General features: G+C 38.9%; 1 protein-coding gene across 5 annotated transcripts in view; it reads left to right on the forward strand.

Moving 5' to 3' along the window:
• PTPRZ1 (protein tyrosine phosphatase receptor type Z1) overlaps positions 1-21,541 on the forward strand; it is a 141,110-nt gene that overhangs the window by 18,390 nt on the left and 101,179 nt on the right. For all 5 annotated transcript variants that reach the window (XM_065662203.1, XM_065662378.1, XM_065662287.1 and 2 more), the window contains exon 2: positions 15,618-15,683. In XM_065662203.1, coding sequence (XP_065518275.1) covers positions 15,618-15,683 — 66 coding nt within the window. The remainder of the gene's footprint in view (positions 1-15,617; positions 15,684-21,541) is intronic.

Raw genomic sequence — 21,541 nt, forward strand, 5'->3', positions numbered from 1 at the left:
ATAGAGCTAGTTTTCTTGGGGAGGCTTGGGTGTGTAAGGGAGACAAGAAGGAGCTTTGTAATTAACATTGTTATATGGTAGTCTGACTTAAAGTAATTCGCAGCTTGTCAGAGAAACTAGCAATTAACTGCAAACTCTGTAAAATTTCTGTCTTTAGATATAAAAGAGAAATCTGTTCAATTTGCCATTATCTTTATGGGCTGTAAAAATAGAAATCCTTTATTGAAAACCATTAGTTTTGTAAGATGGAAAGAGCTTTACTGCGGATATGTTGGTCAACTTAAAACCTCAGCGTGTTTCTGTTAAACAAATAAATAAACCCTGGAAATTCCTTCAGCATGTACACAACAGAATCACAGGGAGGGTTTTACAGGAGTAGAAGCTACTGAGAAAAAGTCAGTAGAGGAGGGTTTTGTGGAGGGAAGACACAATATGGGTTACCCTCAATGAGCTGAGAGGAGTGGAAGACTAAAAATTAGATGGCAGTAAGCTCACAAATAGGAGCTGAAGCATTTGGGACAGGATGTGTGTCCCTCATTGTCTTTGGAGTAAGAGACTGTTCAACTAAGACATTGACCTTCATGCTGCAACATACTGTTTCCCGAAAGGTTTGTGTAACAGGACTGATCCAAATTCCTCAGAAACATCTGGTTTTCTCCTCAAGAGACATTGTAACAGGAGGTATATTGCTGCTTTTCAAGAAAAAGGTTTGAAAAGAATTCAAGTAATTTAGGTGTGCCGTATCCAGTAGGAGCATTTGAATTTGGAAGACTGGAATCTCCCAAGCTCTTCTTAGAAATTAATTCTTAATAATGATGAATAAATATATTTACAATAAACCCAATACCTGGGAGACCCTGTCCTGGACTCTCCTCATTCAAAGTCCTTGCATGCAAAATTACAGTGATGTCTTATGGACCACAACTGATCTCAGTAAATTTTTTTAAACAAAACTCTTCAGAATGCGTGTCAGGGCAGTAGAAATGCCTCCTTATGTTCACAAGAGCCCGGTTATGGCAAAAATGCCTGTCATTTGTAACAAGGTCAGCAAAGCCAAATTCCGCTGAGGGTTCCTTGTTGGTCAAGTGAAGATACTATCTTCGTTTTGGTTTATGTGTGACAGATGCACTGCTGTGACTTGCAGAGTGTTTTTTTGACATAAAAAAGCTCACTATTATGGCATAGTAGAGTAATATTTTTATAGTACATAGGATATTTCCAGACTATTTTGATTTTGCAGCAAATTAGGCTAAGGTAAGTGAATTCTGATTATTTTAGAAGACTGTTTTAAAAGAGTTACCTAAAATATTTTTTCTTACTATTTAACTAATTTGCAGGTTTTTACTGTAAACTGTATTTTAGGAGACAAAAGTATGTATTGTTTGAAAGTTTCATCACAATATTCATGCCAGTGAAAGCTTGGCTGCCTGTTTTCTCCACAGACTTATGTAAATTTCTAGGGACCTTGTGTGAATGGAAGGAGTCTGAATCTGTGTCCATGGTAATCTGTTCAATGTGTAGAGGAAGTTACAATGGCATTAACCCATGAAAAGGATCAGTTGTTTTCATGGAAAGCAGTCAAGACATACTTTGAATTCAGATAGTCAACTTAATCAGAGCTGGACATCGTTTCTTTAAGGGTTTCTCTTTTAAAAAGCTTAATGCTGGTCACCTGCTAAGTGAAAATACATTATTTATCTTTAAAGGGGCATAAAAATTGAACAGTATGCTGAAGGATGGATACATCCCTGAAATAACTCAAACAAAAATTATTAAATCCTGCAGTTATTTATAATCTCTACTTGGGCATTTAAAAGTATGAAAATGCCATAGCTGTCCTGGCTCGTTACCTGCCGTCTGCCACTGAGAGCAGAGTGAATTAATGTGGAGCTTTGTTAGGACTGGAAATTCAGCGGTGCCAGTCCTCACTGCCTTCCCAGCTGTGGTGGGAGTCCCGCCCAAGCAGGGGTTGCCAGCACACCTGAGAGGCAAGACACAGAGTGGCTTGAGCAAATATGGCAATTCGGGGTCTTCTATCAACTTTCACAGGACATAACAAGAATTCTGGTCTAATTCTGCACCTCATCTAGCTTTTTCTGACATAATCGTGATGCTCGTTCATCTGCCCTGGAAAGGAAGTGGTTAAGACTAAGTTAAGGTTAAGTGGTGTTCCCTTACCTTTACCCGAAGAAATCATATGTAGCAGCCTCATTTGGGTTTTTCTCCTGCATTTAAATTATAGTACAAGATTATGTTAGGCAACCTGTGTTTATTTGGCTATTCAGCAGAGATTTAGTTTGTAAGATTAAATAATACTTGTCTCATCTTCATTTGTTTAAGCAAGTGAAAGCTATAGATCCTTCTGCTCTGTATCTTAATTTGCTACAGGATATTTCCACAGGTTAATGGTAGAGTTGAATTAGGGGTGGCTTGCTTTTGATGATGATGAGGATGAGAAGGTTGAATATAATAAATACAATTTATGTAAAAAAATAAAAGTTCAGTGTCTGCAATTCCTGTAAGGCTTTTTATAGTATTTGTCTAGTGCTACTTGAACACTTTATACCAGTGTTAGCTAAATGAATTTGCTGTATTTGCTGAGTGAAGATGCTGAGTGAATTTGCTGAGTGAAGAGAGCGTTGTAACTCCATTTCCTGGTCTTCCTTGAAAATGGCATTACCCAACAGCTTTCCAGTGGGAAGAAGCAGGTATTTCAATGCAGAGCTCTGAATTAACACAGCAGGAACAGCTGGTATTTTCCCCTAATCCAATTTAAGAGCTGTAAGTTCCCAGAATTATTTTCATAAGAGCTACTGTGCCTTGTGCGTGTTCACTAGTGGAGATGTTTGGACATTAAAACTATAATGAGAAACACCGTTAGCTGCTCAAGGCATAAGGGAAAAGACCAGTGATACATGGTCACAATTTGAAAATACCATGACTTTATAAAAAGTGTACTCTGTAGTGTTTCTTAGGCCAAAATCTGCTCTATCCTATTCTCTTACAAGAGGAGTGCAAGGCAATACTATCTAAAACCAGCATCTGATCTTTGAACGTGGCGGATATTGCAGCATGAAAGAGTCACATAATCCCTAGTTCTGTAAGCAAGCTGCAATGGATGGATCTGAGATTTTTCCATTTATTAGGTATATCAGTTCACAGTCATGTTTTCCTGTCTCTGTCAGAATTTGAGACTGCTAAAAAGCATCTATGGACACACTCCCTTGAATTTAAGCAAGGAAGAGTCAGTCATATCACTTGCTTTAGCCAACTTTTTGAAGTATGTTGCTTACCTGGATGCAAGTAGAGCATCTGTAATAGAACAGTATGTGATGTTTATATTAAGTTTTAGTAGTAGCTGCATTTCATTTAGGACAAGCATTACTACTGTTTCAGATGCTGTGGGTCATTCATGTGTGGTATGCAAATAACAGGGATAGCCATGTTCAGTCATACCTAAATTCAGTATTGTCTGACAGAGGCCAGTGCAGATGCTTCAGAATAACAGGCATGAAAGCCCACAGTAGGTAGAAGTGAGATGCTTCCCAAGTCTTTTCTCACATCTCATGTGTGCCAAGTGCCTTTTTAAAAGTATTGTGATAACTCCAGATATTCTTGATATCTTTGCAGTTATTTCAGTCTTCATTTAGCTGTTAGCCTCAGTGATTTCTTGCAGTGATAACTGCCTAGATGTGAAAAAAATGTATTCTTTCACTGGTTTTCTTACTCTCATAATGCCCCCGGGGTGTCCTTGTTCTTCTAGCGAGAGGGGGAACAAAAGTTCCCAGTCTTCATCTTAGCAACATTCATTATCCTTTGTATTTGTTTTCTTCCCAAAATAAGCATTCTTAACCTTTTCTTTCCATCTCCCTTTATTTGGAACTCTTCCATGGTCACTTTCATCAGTGGGCCCTCTCACCCATGTTCTGCTTAATTGTTTCTGAGAGGGCAAGACCAGCACAAATCCAGTTTTCCAGACGAAACCCCACTGATGATTTGTGTTAATGCTTTCTTCATCTTTTCTGACATATTTTGAAATTTCTCCTTGGGGTCCAGCTATACACTGAATGAAGAACTCGATTTAGCCCTGGACTCTTCTATCACCTTATGCAACTATTTGAAAAGCCAACACAGTGTAAGTACTTTAGCAGTTTTCAGTTCCCTTTTTCTTTTTTTCCCCATTTTTTTTTTCGCTGCTACATCTGTCAAAGCTGAACAGATGTAGCAAAAGCTGAAGCTGAACAGTTGTAGCAAAGCTGAATCTTTTGGCATTGTACACATTTGCCTTGCTTGTTATAGCTTTCTGAACTTCCTTGAAACCCACTCTAAATAACTGAAACATCAGTGCATCACAGTATTTCGGCATACCCTCTTGAATCTTTGAATTTAACCAACTGGGTTCTGGAAAATCAATAGATATTTTGAAGACTTCTAAAAAGTGTCATTGCTATCAAAAGTGGAAAAATTTTTATTTTGGGGATCTTTTAAAAACCTGTGCATTTTATTTGCTAAATGTTGGTGTCAGTGTACTAACTTGGCACCCTTGCTGTCCCTTGAATTACAACTTGCATTGCAGTCATCACTGTTTAATGGTTCATCTGCTGTTCTCTACATGACCTGTCTGCAGTGCATGTTACATGAGTTTCTCAAGAATGGCCTCTGCTTGTTTCTCTTCAGGAGCTACTTTTCAGATTTGCATCTGCATTGTTTCACTAAGCTTTGTCCTGTTGGGCCATTTGTCCATTTTTCATAGGGTCATTGAAATCTTACTGGTTTGTTACACTGTGCTGCCCGATAGGAATTTAGTTTGCTTTTCTGTGCTAGACTTTGTGGTGTAGCCATATTTTTATGTATAAGGGCTCAGACTTTGTTCTGGTATAGAGTCAGCTCTATGTTCCTCTCCAGTTTTATTTTCCCCATGTGTTTTCAATGGCCTAGAGGTTTAAACCCTTCTTGCTCACTCAAGGAAGAGAGTTTTAGCACTCTGTTCATTTTCTGTTTGGGCCAGCACCCTTAATTGGAAGCATTCATAAGAAAACAGGCAGTGAGAGAGCTTCTTCTAAGTCTATATGTAAACTTCCAGGCCATCCCCTATTCATAACTTCGCATTACTAGGCACGATGTGTAAGTCAGGCTTCCTCCCTAGCACAATGACAGAAGTGTCTAAATAGCTCTAGGACAAAGCGTCCTAATTACGTGGCCAACGAATATTCACAGAAGACACTCTGAATTCAGTCTATTGAAGTTTTTCCCCATACCATAAAACCTTTATATAAATATTCATAAGAGAGGGGGAGACAAGCACACACACACTTCACAGGCTGCTAATTAATGCCTTTACCCAGGGCTTTAGTGCTCTACACCTAGACCCAAGGAAGGTGTCTCTTTATCAAGGGTGTTGAGGATTTTGAGAGCTTGCAATGGGAGTTCAGTGTTAAAATCCCTTTCTCGAAATTCTTTATCACTTAAGAGCCCAAACCCCTTAGCTCTGTTGGAAGTTAAGATCCAAACCAGAAAAGAGTTTGGCAGGTGAGTTCTCAGTGTGGGAATGACTTTTTAGTCCTAGTCTAAATTCACAAGTTACTTTCTTTAAATTCACAAGTTACTTTATGTGCATTGAAACCTACTTAGAAGATTTAAGCATGTTCAAAACATTAATTCGCGATACATGTTTCGATAATGTTTACCCCTTATTCTGGTTGCTGTTAATTGGCAAAGCAATTAATTACTTCATTAATTGGCAATAAAAATAATTTAATCTTGGTAAATGAGTCATTGCAATTAATGGAACACAAATTTTAAGTTAGGTACACGGCATTTAATTTCTTCATTTTGCAGTGTTTAGTTTGTAGTAAAAGTCTGCCTAAGAATCTTAATGGCATTCTCAGGCTTCCTGATTTTTGTTTCAAACATTTAATTTCTTACTGTTAGAAAGTCACAGTCAATTTGCAGTTGGTTATTGAGTGTTGACAGCTGACTGCCACAATATATGAACTTTCAGTTGTATTGAACTAATCCTAACCTAGGATTGCAGCAATGAGATTCTCAGTTCAAACTGTGTTATACACTCAGTGTAGGATTGCAAGTAACAAGAGGTCAGAACCTCCATTTTGTGGTTCAGTGCACAAATTAAGGCTTTTCATGGAGTGCCACCACCACCTGAGACCTGGGAAAAGGCTTTTCAGTACCTTAGTAAGGGGTGGATTATATGGGGAAATGGTTATTGTAGTAAGGTGAAATTTCCCATTTACAATGATTGATTAAATCATGTATCTATCATATTGCAGGGCTATTATTTACACATTTTGGGTCAAACCTTGCTCAATGGGGTTTATGTCTGCTGACAGAATTCAACAGGGATTAGAACTGAAAGTATTCGAAATAACAAAACAATGCTGCAGGTTTGGGTTTGGTTTTTTTTTTTTCTGAAATCATGAAGCTATATTCTGTCTCCTACTACTGTTATGTAAAATGTTCATGAGTTAGGCACGAGGAGGATGGGCAGGTGAGAGATGTAAGCCTGTACAGTGGGTTTGTGTTGTTTGTATTCCCATAAGCCTCATATAGTTTCCCAGGCAGATTCACCTCACCCCCCTCCAGAATGAAGAGCATATTGATTACATACAAATGAACATACAAGACTACATAGATAATGCAAAATATTTGATTAAAACACCTGAGTCTCCACTTCCAAATATTACTAGCATCTGAATTCCAAAATTGTCTATGAAGTTACAGTTTTGTGGGTGATGTGGGACAGGACTGGGATGGGACTTCTGTTTCCCTCATGGTAGTTTTAGACATACAAACACATGAGGCAGAATTTGACCTCAAAACTACGTCAAATGGTAGATACAGCATAGATAACAAGGTACTGGAGAGAAGAAAAAGATAAAACAGAAAATGTGATGAAAACAGATTTTAAATTGGTATGACCTTATTTTATTTTTTATATTTCTTTATTTTTTAATTTTATGGAGGAAAAAACTCAAGTGTTAATATTGCTGTAGTTAGCTACAATAATCCATCACCTCCATATACCTCTTTTCCAATCATTTCTGGGTTTAGGTTGCACCATAAAAGTTAAATTCCATATGTGTTCCAAATATGTTGGGGTGAAATCTCTGTTAGTATTAGACTGTACTTAGAGTCGAGAGTTGTGGTTTGACCTATTCAACAGTGAGCTTTCCAACGACTTCTGCAATTTTAAACAGCAGGAGTCAGACTGAAAAGCAAAACTTAGGCAGACGATAGACCCTCAAGTACAAAGCTACCCAAGTCCTGAAAATACTGAAAAATCATTTTCTGACTCAACTGGTAGCCCAGTTCTTAACCTCAAAGTCTCACAAATGCTTAAAATTGTGCTTTAGAATTTGCTGAGAATTTCTCAGTCTGGATAGTGTGGAGCAGCTTAGAGCTTATTTTGTATCTAAAATATGCTTCTAAATAAAAAAAACTAGTCACCTTTCAGGCACCCTTTCAAAGTTAAACCTTGTCAGAACAAGTTAAAACACACATTTGTAGTGTTAAGCTCCATGTAAGGTATTAGTGACACCAGTTCTCCTTTTCACTACATCCTGCTGGCCTGAAAATTCCATTAGTTTCCTTTACTTCCTTCCTCTGCCTTGGGGAGATGTCAATCTATATGGCAGTTGCTCTTCAAAAGCACTCAAAAGGCAGATGGAACAGGAGGGGAGGTACTGCCTTGTGCTCTTGCTGAAGGGAACCTAAGTGGAGGGGAAGAAAACACAAGTGGCCACATGAATGTCTGGTCCCATGATCAGTGAAGCCGTGGGGAAGGAGGGAGCATAGATTTTGGTTCCTCACCTCAGTGTATTTTGAAATACAGTATCATGAATAAATTTAATAGTAATTGTAATTATTCTGATTATTTTATCTGTGGTCTTCCTTATGCCACTTTAATAATTCTGCTGTATTTTAGTAAAAACAAAATTACTACTTAAAAACATCAAACAAATCAACACATTAAGTGTCTTTGTTTTGCCTTTAGTTTGTGTTTTTAGGGTGCCAGTGTTTGTCACGTTTTTCTCCGTTGTCTGTAGCAATCGTGACATTTCTTTTTCTTTTCCAAATATATGATTACGTAATCGGTTACAATCAGGAAGTAGCTAAAGGAGTAAACATGAGATTTATAGCTTGATACAATCATGAGAAATTGCAGTATGTATGTGAGTATATTTATATACCCCTTTTTGAGAAATTCTCACAATATACATACATCTAGACATGTGTATGCATATATATAATTGTTAGGATTTGTCAAAAAATGTCAGGTTCTACATTTGTTTACCAGTTTTTCATTGTATTGTTTGCATTATGTTAATATATTTTTTATCAAATAGAGATGTGTTTTTGTAGATGTGCAGTTGATATCAGATGTCCATGATGAGCCTTGGAAGTTTTCCGTCTTGATGTTGGATGCAGAGCTTTCTCAAGGGAGCAGAATGTTTTTGGTATGGTTTTATAAAAAGTATGTGGTGTAATCCCTAGATTTATATCAATACTTATAGGAAAATCATCCAGGGCGACTCCTCTGTCTTCCCATTTGTAGTTGAAAAAAGGATTTCACCAGGACATTTCAAGTAAATACCTCCCTGCAGCAAAAGAAGGTATTGCTATCAAGAGAGCCACCTTTCAGGAAACTTACTGTAACATGACTGGAGGGATAATGGTTGAGTAGAATTTACAATTCCAGCATCAAATAAATGAGAAAGGAAAATGCTTAATAATTGAAGACTTCCTCCTTTAGAGAATATATTTCTCTCAATAACCCCCCACCAACACCTTCATAGAATTCAGTCTAAGTCTGTTCATTAGGGTGCACAAGATGATTTTAACTACTGAAATAGTTCACAAAAGAGAAAGTTTCTAACAGCTTGACTTCACAGCCCCTGCTGTGCTAAAAAGCATTTATTTCAGTAAATGTTCCTTTGAGATGATTTGCGTAAGGTCTATTCTCAAGAGTTTTAGATAGATATTACCAAAGCTGTAGACCTTTACTGGTCTGTAGATGTTAATATTAACAAGCAGAGAAGCACTGGAGAAACATAGTAAAGATTTTTAATAACCTTTCCAAAGAGCACTTCCTACTACTTTGCCTGTAGTCAGAGGGAAGGTGGAATTAGGTAATTTACATAGATTGGAACATGCCCCACATTGGAAAAAGCCCAATCCTGAGATCCCTCCCACTTTCCACAGGCTGCTCAAGAATTTCAGGAGCATTTAAATGTAAAACGCATTTAAAATTCCAGTGGGGGTAGAACATAAATTGGTCAAACTGGGGTCTTTGCTGCTTTTGCGTATACAAATGCACTAGAAAATTATGATTAAATGTGATTAATAAACCTTAGCTAATACTGCAGGGATTATCCTTTTAATTCATGGCACTATCCTCTGTAAAGTTGTGACAGGTTAAAGTTAGGAGTGCCTCTATTCTTCTGCTTAGTGATAGTTGCTTTTAAATGCATCCAATCAGTCTGTTTGGTGGGTTGTGGGGTTTTGGGTTTTTTTTTTTTTTGCGTGGTGGTTTTTTTTTGGTTGGTGGTGGTGGTGGTTTTTGTTGGTTTGTTTGGTTTTGGTTTGTTTGTTTTGGGGTTTTTTTTAATAGATTTAAACCAATTTGTTTTGGTAAATATATCACAGCAATTGTCAAACTATAAAAGGAGTTTTCTTTTAGCTTTATATTTAGTGCAGGGAAAGTCTCACTTTTTCATCTGTATTGGAATGAGCATCCTACACTCAAGCATAATGAAGGGAACTGGCTATAGATACCCAAATATTACAATGCCTAAAATACTGCTACACAGAAGGAACTGTGGGTAAAAAAAGGTTTATAAATTTCTATACACAGTCTCAGACCCCTCTTGACAAAAGATTTTGACACCTTGACTTTCAGGAGAAAGAGTGTACGAAGTTGTAGAGGTGGGTTATTTGAGCATTTTTGTGGTTTTAAGGAATTTATAGATCCCACTACAGAATTGGTACATTTTAGTAGCTTTCCATGGAGTTGGGTCAGTTTGTGTGACAGAATACCTAAGCTAGGTGAAAACAGTCTTTCACCCTTCTAAACAGTTTGATGAGTGTCTGGTCAAGCACAATATGTATGTGAATAAAAATTCTAAAACAGCTTTGCTAGTTCATGCCACTTGTCTGGTGACCTGTCTCTTGCAAATAGCAAATGCCTAGGCAAGTGCATTAAAACAGGGCAAATGTGCAATGACTGTTTCCCAGTATCATCCTCCCAGTTATATCAGTGGACTTAGTGAGCCAAAAGCGGTGTCACTGTGTTCAAGAGGTGTTTGTGGCTCTCTCCTTCACAGATATTTTAAATCTTTCCAAACCTGTGTAAGTTTGTGATATTCACAGCTTCCAGTTGCTGCAGAGAGTTAGTAATATTGGAGCACATTCTCCTGGAAGGCATGCTAAGGCACATGAAAAACAACAAGGTGCTTGGTGACAGCCAGCATGGCTTCACTAAGGGGAAATCCTGCCTGACCAATTTGGTGGCCTTCTATGATGGGGCTACAGAATTGATGGGTAAGGGTAGATCAGTTGACGTCATCTACCTGGACTTGTGCAAAGCGTTTGACACTGTCCCACACCACATCTTTCTCTCTAAATTGGAGAGATATCAATTTGATGGATGGACCACTCGGTGGATAAAGAACTGGCTGGATGGCCGCACACAAAGAGTTGTGGTCAATGGCTCGATGTCTGGCTGGAGACTGGTAACGAGTGGTGTCCCTCAGGGATCGGTGTTGGGACCGGTCTTGTTTAACATCTTCATCACTGACATGGACAGTGGGATTGAGTGCGCCCTCAGCAAGTTTGCCGATGACACCAAGCTTTGTGGTTCGGTTCATATGCTGGAGTGAAGGGATGCCATCCAGAGGGACCTTGACACGCTTGTGAGGTGGGCTGATGCCAGTCTTATGAAGTTCAACCATGCCAAGTGCAAGGTCATGCACCTGGGTGGGAGCAATCCCAGGCACAGCTACAGGTTGGGCAAAGAAGAGATTCAGAGCAGACCTGTGGAGAAGGACTTGGGGGTGCTGGTCAATGAGAAAATGAACATGAGCCGGCTTCAGTGTGTGCTTGCAGCCCAGAAAGCCAACTGTATCCTGGGCTGCATCAAAAGGAGCATGACCAACAGGTCGAAGGAGGTGATCCTGCCCCTCTCCTCTGCTCTCGTGTGACCTCACCTGGAGTATTGTGTGCAGTTCTGGTGTCCTCAACATAAAAAGGACATGGAACTGCTGGAACAAGTCCAGAGGAGGGCCACGAGGTTGATCAGGGGCCTGGAGCACCTCCCGTATGAAGATAGGCTGAGGAAGTTGGGGCTGTTCAGCCTGGAGAAGAGAAGGCTGCGTGGGGACCTCATAGCAGCCTTCCAGTATCTGAAGGGGGCCTATAGGGATGCTGGGGAGGGACTCTTCATCAGGGACTGTAGTGAAAGTACAAGGGGTAATGGGTTAAAACTTAAACAGGGGAAGTTTTGACTGGATACAAGGAGGAAATTCTTTCCTGTTAGGGTGGTGAGGCACTGGAATGGGTTGCCCAAGGAGGTTGTGAGTGCTCCATCCCTGGCAGTGTTCAAGGCCAGGTTGGATGAAGCCTTGTGTGGGATGGTTTAGTGTGAGGTGTCCCTGCCCATGGCAGGGGGTTGGAACTAGATGATCTTGAGGTCCTTTGCAACCCAAACTATTCTATGATTCTATGAGACACAAATTGTTTAAAACAAAAACTTCTGTATTTCTCAAAGAGAAAATGATCACATATTTTCAATAATTGCTCACATCCTCGCTGGCATCCCAAGAGCTCCTGTCCTCTTCCTTGGCCTAAGAACCACAGGTTGAATCCTGCCCATGTAAATTGAAATTGCCATCAGTTTTAGTACCAACACAGCCTTTATCTCCGTAACTGTAATAACATTGCTGGTTATCCACTTACACTAAATGAATGTTTATGACATTAGTATGTATTCACTTTGCTCCCAGATTTGATTTTAATACAGGAGGAAAATACCAAGTGACACCTGGTTTCCCAGGACCAAACTGTGTTGGCAGTCTAAATGTTTAGTTAATGGTGCTTACCCACACTGTACATGCAGAACATCAGTGCCCTGTTTGTAGAAAACTCACAAATTAAGACATGACTGTGTTCCAATTCCCATAAATAAGCCATTCTGATGTCAAAATCTTGTAAATGGTGGCTCAGTTCAGCTGAGTGAAGGTAAACCATAAGGAAGCTGTCCTTTTTAACTCTTGAGCAGCTTGTATCTGTTGATGCTGCTGTGTCAAAAAGGACAAGCAGAAGGGGCTGGTAAAATTATAACATGCTGGTAGAAATTGCAGTGCCAGATTACACCTGAGTTTGTATCATGCCTGGCAAAGCAGCATGCTGATTGCAGCATCCTCAAACATACCTTGTGTCTTGGTGCTGTCTTCAGAATACCTTTTTTACAGATGTTTAGGAGAAGGGCCTCTGATGGATACTTGGGGCTTGTTGTCTCAGCATCTCTGAGAGGATTTTCTCCGACAGAATTCAGAGGTTCAAAGTCCCATTTTCACTTCTCTGACTCATTTCCCTGGCACAGAGTGCCAAATCAAGAGGGTCTCCCACACAGATACTTTTTTCTGTTAATCATGAAAGCTATTAATTTTTTACCTTTACATATGAATAAATACACATTGAGGATCAGAATGTTTCATTCACATCAATAAATCAAAAGCAACTCAACCAAGGCCTGGAGTTATAAAAGGAATATCAGACTCATGTCAGGAGGAAGAAAACTTGGTTATTTGTAGTTTTAAACAGAAATATCTACAAGAACTTATTATTACCATGACTATGCTTTAACCAGAAGCCCATCTTCTCTGTTCCCATGGCTGAACATGAGACAAGGTGAGCTACAAATCAGTTGGTCTACCTACCCCTCATGAGCAGGAGAGCATTTGCCACTGTTATTCCTGACTTCATGGGCCTTGGGCACTGGGGTGCTCACTGTTTAGACAGAATATGAGAGGAAACAGCCTCAGACAGGAAACTCTGGCTTTGAAGAAGCATAGAAAAACGTAGTAAAAAACATTTCATGATATCCTGCATGTCTCCTTGACAGGGATAGAAAGATAACCATACAACTGTTTAAATTATCATCCCACAACTGAGCTGCCTTGTTCTATGAATAAATAAGCAATCTATGGAAACATGCTCAACAGCTTCCTGGGGTCAGAAGAGAACATTAAGGATATTTTCTTCACAAAGCAGCACCTCAACCGGTAAAATTCAGACTATTTTGGGCACTAACTGGAGATGTCAGTATCGCAGGAGTCATTCTGGCTGTCAAGCTGCTTAAGTATCAGTATCACAGGTTTACATATAAATCCACAAATCTGACATCAGTTTGCCTTCTCTTTTGTGATGTTCTTATTATTCCTATATTAATTTAAATTAAATGTAAGGAATTTAAATACAGTATTTTAACAGCAGTATTTTTTTTTTTCATAAACCATGAGTAAAACGGATGGCAACTTGTTAACTCTTAAGAAAAATAAAATTGTAGAAGAATAAGATAATTTCTTCCAGCTGGTATCTACACTGTTAGCTGGTCAACACTGACAATTTACATGAGAACACTTTATAGGCTGTATGGTTCTGTTTTGCCAGGGCAGTTTACACAAGTAGTTCACTGGAAGAGCCACCAGAGCTAGCAATGATTCTTCAGTTTCTTTTTTCTCCAAAGGAAATTTGCTTTCCTTCCCCAATTTTGCCACATATTTATAATGGAAAGAGGCAAGACCAAAACCACTTACAATCCCTGCAGATGTGGGAAGGCACATGGCTGTGAGTGTTCTGGGACAGGCTGCGGCAGCACAATAGGTGAATAGCAGAGGAAAGAAGGTGTATGAACTCCTAATGTCTCCGGCCATTTATAAAGACTTTCCGTAAGATTTACTGGGTCTATAAGTGTGTAATGCACCAAAAAAGTGAACCTTGCCCCTTTTTTTCTTGTTCATTGAAGCTATCACTCCTTGTCCATCAGACCTCCATGTGGGATTTAAAAAGTGGTGGGACGCTCTCACGCCCAAACCCTGCTTAGTTAGCATATGAATGCTCAACTGATTGTTTGAAGTAACAATTAGGAGGACAATGGATAAAGGAGGAAACTGGAGACATCAACTAACACCTGTGAATCAGAACTTCAACTGCTTTCTTTTACATAATTAATTAAAGAAGGAGGCACAATGCACATTGACTTGAAAATGTGATCCAAGGGCAGTGCTGGTGCAAGTAAATCCTTTTTCAGTGCCATTACTTACATGCGAGGTTTGATCTTTTTGTAAAAGTCTTAGTCATGAGTGAAAGTTGTGAAGTGTTGCAAGTGGGCTTTTAGGTGGGGAGGGAGAAAGGAGAGAGAAAAACATTTAAGGGCAATCACAATTTCATGGAGGAGGCAGAAGTCCTGGTGAAGTTATTAAAACACATGGACTTCAGAGAGGTAGCAGAAAGTCATTATAAGGCACAACATTTCTAACCTTGCAAACAGCAATTATGATTTAGAATCCTGTAATCAGAACTACATGGTGCTCTGTATTAAAGAAATGGATGCTATGAAACTGTTTCGTTAAATTTGTGTTTATTGTAGAATGTGAGCTGAATGCTATGGTGCTTTCTCAAAGAAGCAATCCATATGTGTGCTCAGCTTACTCATATGCAATTATTTCTTGAACAGGTTATATTGTACTCTCTAGAAGAGTATTTTATGAAGCTAGTTAACATTATGACTCTCAAAATGACAGTCTCGGAAAACCTATGGCTGCAATTTACATATATTAATAAGGGGCATAGTCATCTATTTGCACACATCAATAGTTGTGTGGCTAGAGTTGCACTGGCATAAAAAGGATAACAGTTAAGGTTATTCGGTGGTCAGAATAAATCAATGAGTATTTATACAGTTACCTATTTCTCCCTAGAGAAGTATAATGTCATTAAAAAGTATCTAATATCTGGACTTCTCTCTCCATAAACTTTATGGAGATACAAGTAACTTCACATACTTCAGCTATAATATTGCTGATAGTATGCAATGAAATGACATTTTAGAGTATTGTGTTCACTATCTTTAAATGGCATCAGTAGTACCAAGTTAGATAAAGTATGTGAAGTCCTGCACACACTGAAGCAAAAGTTTAGCTTGCATGATTTCCAAGTAATCTAGATCAGTTCTTTCTAAAGGATATCACAGAAGATGGTTTCTTCAAGAGAGAGTTGCATTAATTTTAAAAGGGAAAGCAGGATTCTGGTGAAAAGTGGAGGAGGGGAAAGAGAGAGAAAGAGGGAAAGGAGGGAGGAGGAAAGGGTAAACTGAAAATCATTTCTGTTTGCTTTGTGTGTTTTATATACTGCAACATTGATGGTATTTATATTCTGTTTAAACAATACTTGCCATTTGAGGGCCAAGATAAGGACAAAGTAACTAATTAATCAGTAATTAAAACAGTGATGATCTTGTTGGGGTGGTGGTGGTGTTATTGACATTTCATGTTCCTGTTGAGGTCTGGTATTTATATTGTAAATTCATGTCTATTTTGCAGATTTGGTGTATGGATACTATAGACAACAGCGGAAATTGATTGAAGAGATTGATTGGTCATACACAGGTAAGCAAAACTGTCTACTGAAGAACTTAATTCACTTTGACATCTTCATATTCATTGCTATAACTAAAGAGCCTGTTATATCCATATACCACTTACCATATGCCTAAAAAATTGCTAAAGTAAAAATGAAGGAAATGGAATCTGAAGAATTACAGGAACTTTGCAACAGTTACTTACGTCTGTTACTTTTGGAAAGAGAAAGTCCACATCCTTAAAACCTTAACCTGAGACATGACTTATTTGATGAAGGCTGGGCCAATAAATTGATAGGTGCTCATATTTAATCTGAATATTACTGTTCTGGCAAGTTTGAAAAACAGAAAGAAAAGCTGAAATGAGGCACAGCACATTATGTGGGTAAGAACATATCCATGTACTGCATATGATCTTCTGCACTTTACTTCTGAGAACCTGAGCATCCTTTACAGGTCACATCCTGATTCTCCTAAAAAATCAGTCATTTGGGCTCTGCCCGACGTTTGCCTCATCACAGAAGTACTACGGGAAATACACAAATAGCCTCCTAGATTCTCCTGTAAAAGTCAAGCCCCTTTCAGTAGTACTGAAAAGGTAATTTAGTCCTAAGCTATAGGTATATTTTACATAGAATGTAAGAAGTAACTTCCTGAGGATATGCATAGACTCTTACATATTTATTTAAGTTACTGTTTCGAAAACCACTGATTAATGAAAAGAAATAAGGACTGTCAAATTTCAGTTTTTCATGTATCTGGTTCAGAATATTTTCCAGTAGTTAAAGGAAGTTACACCATTCTTTTTCTTTCTCTCACTTTCTCATTTTGACAATAGTTTTTATCTTCCAGGGTAAAACATATCTAACAAGTTTTGAGCCTAGAGAGAATTGAAACAGGCTAGTCATAAGCCCTTCAAAATGAAATTTATAATGAAAACTCCCACTTACACAGATTGTACTGCAAAATTCAAGCGTAAGCTCAATCAATACAATATTTCATGTTCAAAATCCATATATTTTTTCATATTGCAGTCAGAGGAATGCAGGGATAAGCCTCCAGGATTACAGGTGACCAGAGGGCAATTTATGAGTTTACTTTAAACAATAGAGTATGGGGTTTGCATAGGATATTGGAGGATTGAGCTCTTCCCTAGCCTGAGCAGAGCACACACCCCGCTGTGCGGCTGCTGCAGCAGCCACAGGTTGTGTTTGCTGAGTATTTTGGATGGCAAAACAGCACAAACTCTGCAAGCGGGAGGATCTGTACCTGTTGGTTCTCTCCCTTAACATGTGAGATAGATACCTTCATGTAATCATTTCAGTTCCTATGCCTTGCCCTAGTGATACCACTGGCAAAGCCTTCCTCTCCATCCCGAATTGTATAGTCAGGTGCATGTGGTGCATGAGGTGGCTGAATTTGAGAGGAGCTCTGCTCAGCACTGTGTGCCCTGTCCAGCAGCATCCTACCCCTGCTCCTGCTGCCTCACAGGACCCTCTGCCACATGGGTTCCATGTGGCCCCAGCACTCATAACACAACTGGCTCCACACCTGGTCAAACATGGATTTTCAAAGCTTTTGCGGGGGGAGCTGCATGTAAAGCAGATACTTGGTGTTGTACTTGCATTCCTGAAATACCAGGCAATTGATTGAGGATTGATATAATGCTGTTTCGGGGTTTTTTTTAAATATTCGCTTCTGTGTAAAGGGAATATACAAATTCAGCTTTCACTTAAGAAAGGACAGTCTTCCCGAATGGGAAGAAAAATCACAAATTTCAACATCGTGTTGGAGGCGCAGAAGTCTAGAGGCTGAGGCATATTGATTTTGATCACATTAACTTATAATAATTTGTTTATTTTAATCTCATTGTTTTATCCCTGTGGCAAGTGATATCGGGTACTGTACATATAACTGCTATACCTAGCTCAGACTTACGGTTTTGAGGCACAAACCAACATGTACATTTCTGAATGGGTTACCAATGCTTTGCCAGTACAGCCTTTCCCCAGCCACCAGTTACAGTCTTCTGTTTTATAACCTGCCCACTGAAAGACCTGAAAAATTAGCCTCTGTGTGCTAGTGAAGTGTTATTAGTGGGCCTGGGGATCCTGCAACCATAGAGTTTAATCCATCATAACTAAGAAAAATCTAAGTGGCTTGATAAGCTAATTTGAGTTTGAGCAGATGTACTTCTTTATATTGAATGAAAAGTTTCAGATCCATTACCCATAGTGGGTCAATACACTCCTTTACTGGATGGTGGTATGAGATGAAAGTAAAATGGAACTAGAGAAATAACTTGGATCTTACCTGCTGAAACCATACAGTTTCTGAAGGTGAAGTTTCATAATAAAGCAATTTCACATACTGTAATTTAATGTGAGTCATCATCAGATTTTGACTCTCAGGTAATATCTAATGAAAGTGTAAATGTAACTGGAAACATTTTATGGTACTTCTAAGGGCTCTGCTTTAAGACAAATCCAGCTTTTGCAAGCAAGAATTTATTTTTTGTGTGTCCTAACTTTGCATCTATTTGCATAAACAAATGCAGCGTTAAAGACGTGGAAGGCACAAATGCTCATTACAGATGCACCCATTTTTTTCAGGAATAAGTGGCTCCTAAAGCTAGTTTATCAGCAAAATTATTTCATTTTAACAAATTTTCATCATATTTTTCCTTAAAACAATAATACAAATTAAAAATTGATCATATAATGAATATTTTCTGTATCTGATTATTAACTAAAAGTGAATCCAACCTTTTCTGTTGTAGAAAAACAAGTGTACTAAGAAAGTTCATTTCCTCAAATCACTTACATACTAATTGATGACCAATGATAATTTAGAAATTATTTAGCTGTGCCACTAAGGTTAGACAATCACAGATTATTTCAAACCATAAAGTGAGAAGTGTGAGCTTCAATTATTTCTCTGTCATAGAGGTGAAAGATTAATTTTTATTGATGCTTTGTTTACCTGCACTGTTTTTGCCAGAAGGGATGATACAATGCTGTTTTCTCTTGATTGGTTGGGGTTTTTTCCAACATGGCTGGTTGACAGTAGTCCGTGAAAACTCCAAATCTGAATGCTCACATGTAGAATTATCAAATTATACCACAAAGAAGGCTTCTTTTTTTGTTGTTTTGTTAGGTGTTTTCTCTTGGCAGGGAGAGGAGGGAGAGCAGTTTAATTCCGTTAGAAGCGGGAAATTCTAAATAATCTTCCAGGAATTCTGTGTAAATGAATAGCACAGCCGGTTCAGTGTTCTTTGTCTACTCATTCAGGAGTATTAACTTCAATTTGTACTGCCATTCCTTATGTGATATGCTGATACATAATTGCCTTATAAACACTGGCAACTCTGATCTTGAGGAAAGGGTGATTTTAATATAAACTGTTCAGTCTCTGGGTGTTCAAAGAACAATTCTGTTATTTGCAAGCAGAACATGAATCATATTTCCTTTTTCTCTGGAGGGAAGCATCATGAATCACAGAATAATTTAGATCTGAAAGGGCCGTTGGAGATCATCTGGTCCAACCCCCTGCTCAAATCAGAGTGAACTTCAGAGGTGAAGCAGGTTGCTCAGACCTTGTCCAGCAGAATATTGAAAATCCCCAACGAGGGAGATGCTGCAGCCTGGACAGTGTGTTCCACTGTCATGTTGAAGAACTTTTTTCATTTATCCAAATGCACCGTCTCTTACTGCAACTTGTGATCATTGCCTCTTGCCTTTTCTCTGTGCACTGTTCTGTAGCTTGCCTTTACATAGCAGTAGACTTTAGTTAGATTCTCCTTCTCGTCCCCAGCCTTGGCAAACTCAGGTGCCTCAGCATCTCCTTGTATGTGATGTAGTCCGATGCCCTGATCATCTCATTAGCCTTTAGTTTGTTAAGATGTATTTCATGTTGGGTTGAGGAGGAAGTCAAAATTGGACTCTGCATTCTGGATGTCACCTCAGTGGTGTGCGGTAGAAGAAAATAGTCACTTCCCTTTTAATGCTGGCTGAGACCTTGCTAAGGTAGCTCAGTATATTCTTTGCCTTCCTGCCTGCAAGGGCATACTGCTGACTCACACACAACTCATTGTCCATCAGGATAATTATGATCTTTTCAGATAATGTTTAGTATCTGTTGTATCTCAGTAGTAAAACTGGCAGTAAATTGATGAGGCTCTTCTGGCCCTTACATCAATACTTTCCACAGTAACAATGACTAAGCATAATAGCTTGTTGGCTTTGCTCCCACGTTGAATATTGAATTAATCTTGTTAAGATTAAAATTGCTATCATTCTATGTCTGATTTAACACCCTCTGGAGATATTGCCCTAGTTTCTCATTCCTCATTACTATTGCTACATTGACAAAGCCCCAGTTCTCATTTGAAAGGCTGGTTTTGCTACCCCAAGTCCTGAAAATTTGCAGTGATGGCTTCAAATTTTGGTGCCTATAGTTTGGCTGAGAAAATGAAAATGGCCTTATTTTCAGTGGTACCGAGAAAACATAATTCTCTTTCTTGCTCAAAAAAGATCTAAGGTTTTAATCCCAAATATTCTGTCATCTTTCAGTACTGAGGAAATTCTGCTGCAGTCACTGCTCGTAAAGTTTATGGGAAAGTAGGTTGTTGGGTCCTATCCGTTGCAGGCCAGGTGCAATGTATGGTAGAGGAGCCATTTCATGAGCCAAATTCTGACAACTCGGCTGTGTGGGAGGGCAGGAGGCAGCAGCAGGAGTCTGCTGGAGGTGGGATCCAGGAGCTGGCTGATGAACTAACTGACTTAATGGACAGTTCCACCAGACCAAACTGAAATGTCTCCAGGAGAGCCCTGGCAAGAAGCGATGAAACCTCCTGCCTTCACTGGCTGGATAAAACCATATTCTGGGGAGATGATGCATACAAAATTAAGTTCAACCTTTTTTCTTGCTAGCTAACTACCATGGCATTATCAGCATAACTTTGTGAGAAGAGCTGGTCTTTTTATCACCTTCTGTGAAATAAATCACTTTGTGTTTTATATTCACCAAGTATAATCATGACTGATGTGCTGCATCAGTTGTGAGTAATAAAGAAAAGCCTATACTCTTGGGTCATGTGGGTTCCTTCTGTGAAGGACGCAGCATAAGAAATAGCTCTGCAGAGAGCCTTTTTTAGTAGACCTTATGCTTCAGAGGCAGTCATACCTTTTGTAGCATGATAGTTCGTTACATGTATTTACATCCCCCACATCACAGTCACTCATGGTTCCAGTGTTTTGTCACTCAATTCACAGGCTCACTAATTAAAAAGTCTATTACATTATTACGGCTTTGGGAAGGCTGATGATTCAGCAACAGATATTACAGTGTTACGCATCTGTTTACATCAAAGAGACAAGGTGTCCTCAAGTGGGAAGCTACATGATAGCATGGTTGGCCATAAAGAAATTCCTTTTAAGATATCTTAGTGTACCGAATCAACAACATAGAGCACATTATTCAACACAAGTAAGATATCTATTCAGTATATGTATGAATTTTGAATTCATATGAAGTGATATGGTTTGGAATAGTTGGTTTCAAACATCCTTTTTTACAATCAGGAGAACCGATCTCTGAGCAGTAGAACGCAACAAGCAGCAAAGTGCAATTTATTTAGCTTTGATTCAATCAGTTTCATTTCTCCACATACCCAATGTGGAATGCCCGGCCTACAGAAATGTAAAAATGAACTTACAGTATCAGATATTAGGAAATAGTATCAGGTATTAGTTATACAGATATCTAACCATGACATATAGTATCAGATATTAGGAAGCAATTCTTCTTTAAGATGGAGGCACTTGAACAGGTTCCCCAGAGAAGCTGTGGCTGCTGCATCCTTGGCAGTGTTCAAGGCCAGGTTGG

The sequence above is a fragment of the Lathamus discolor genome, chromosome 1, assembly GCF_037157495.1.
Source record: "Lathamus discolor isolate bLatDis1 chromosome 1, bLatDis1.hap1, whole genome shotgun sequence".
Taxonomy (NCBI): Eukaryota; Metazoa; Chordata; class Aves; order Psittaciformes; family Psittacidae; genus Lathamus; species Lathamus discolor.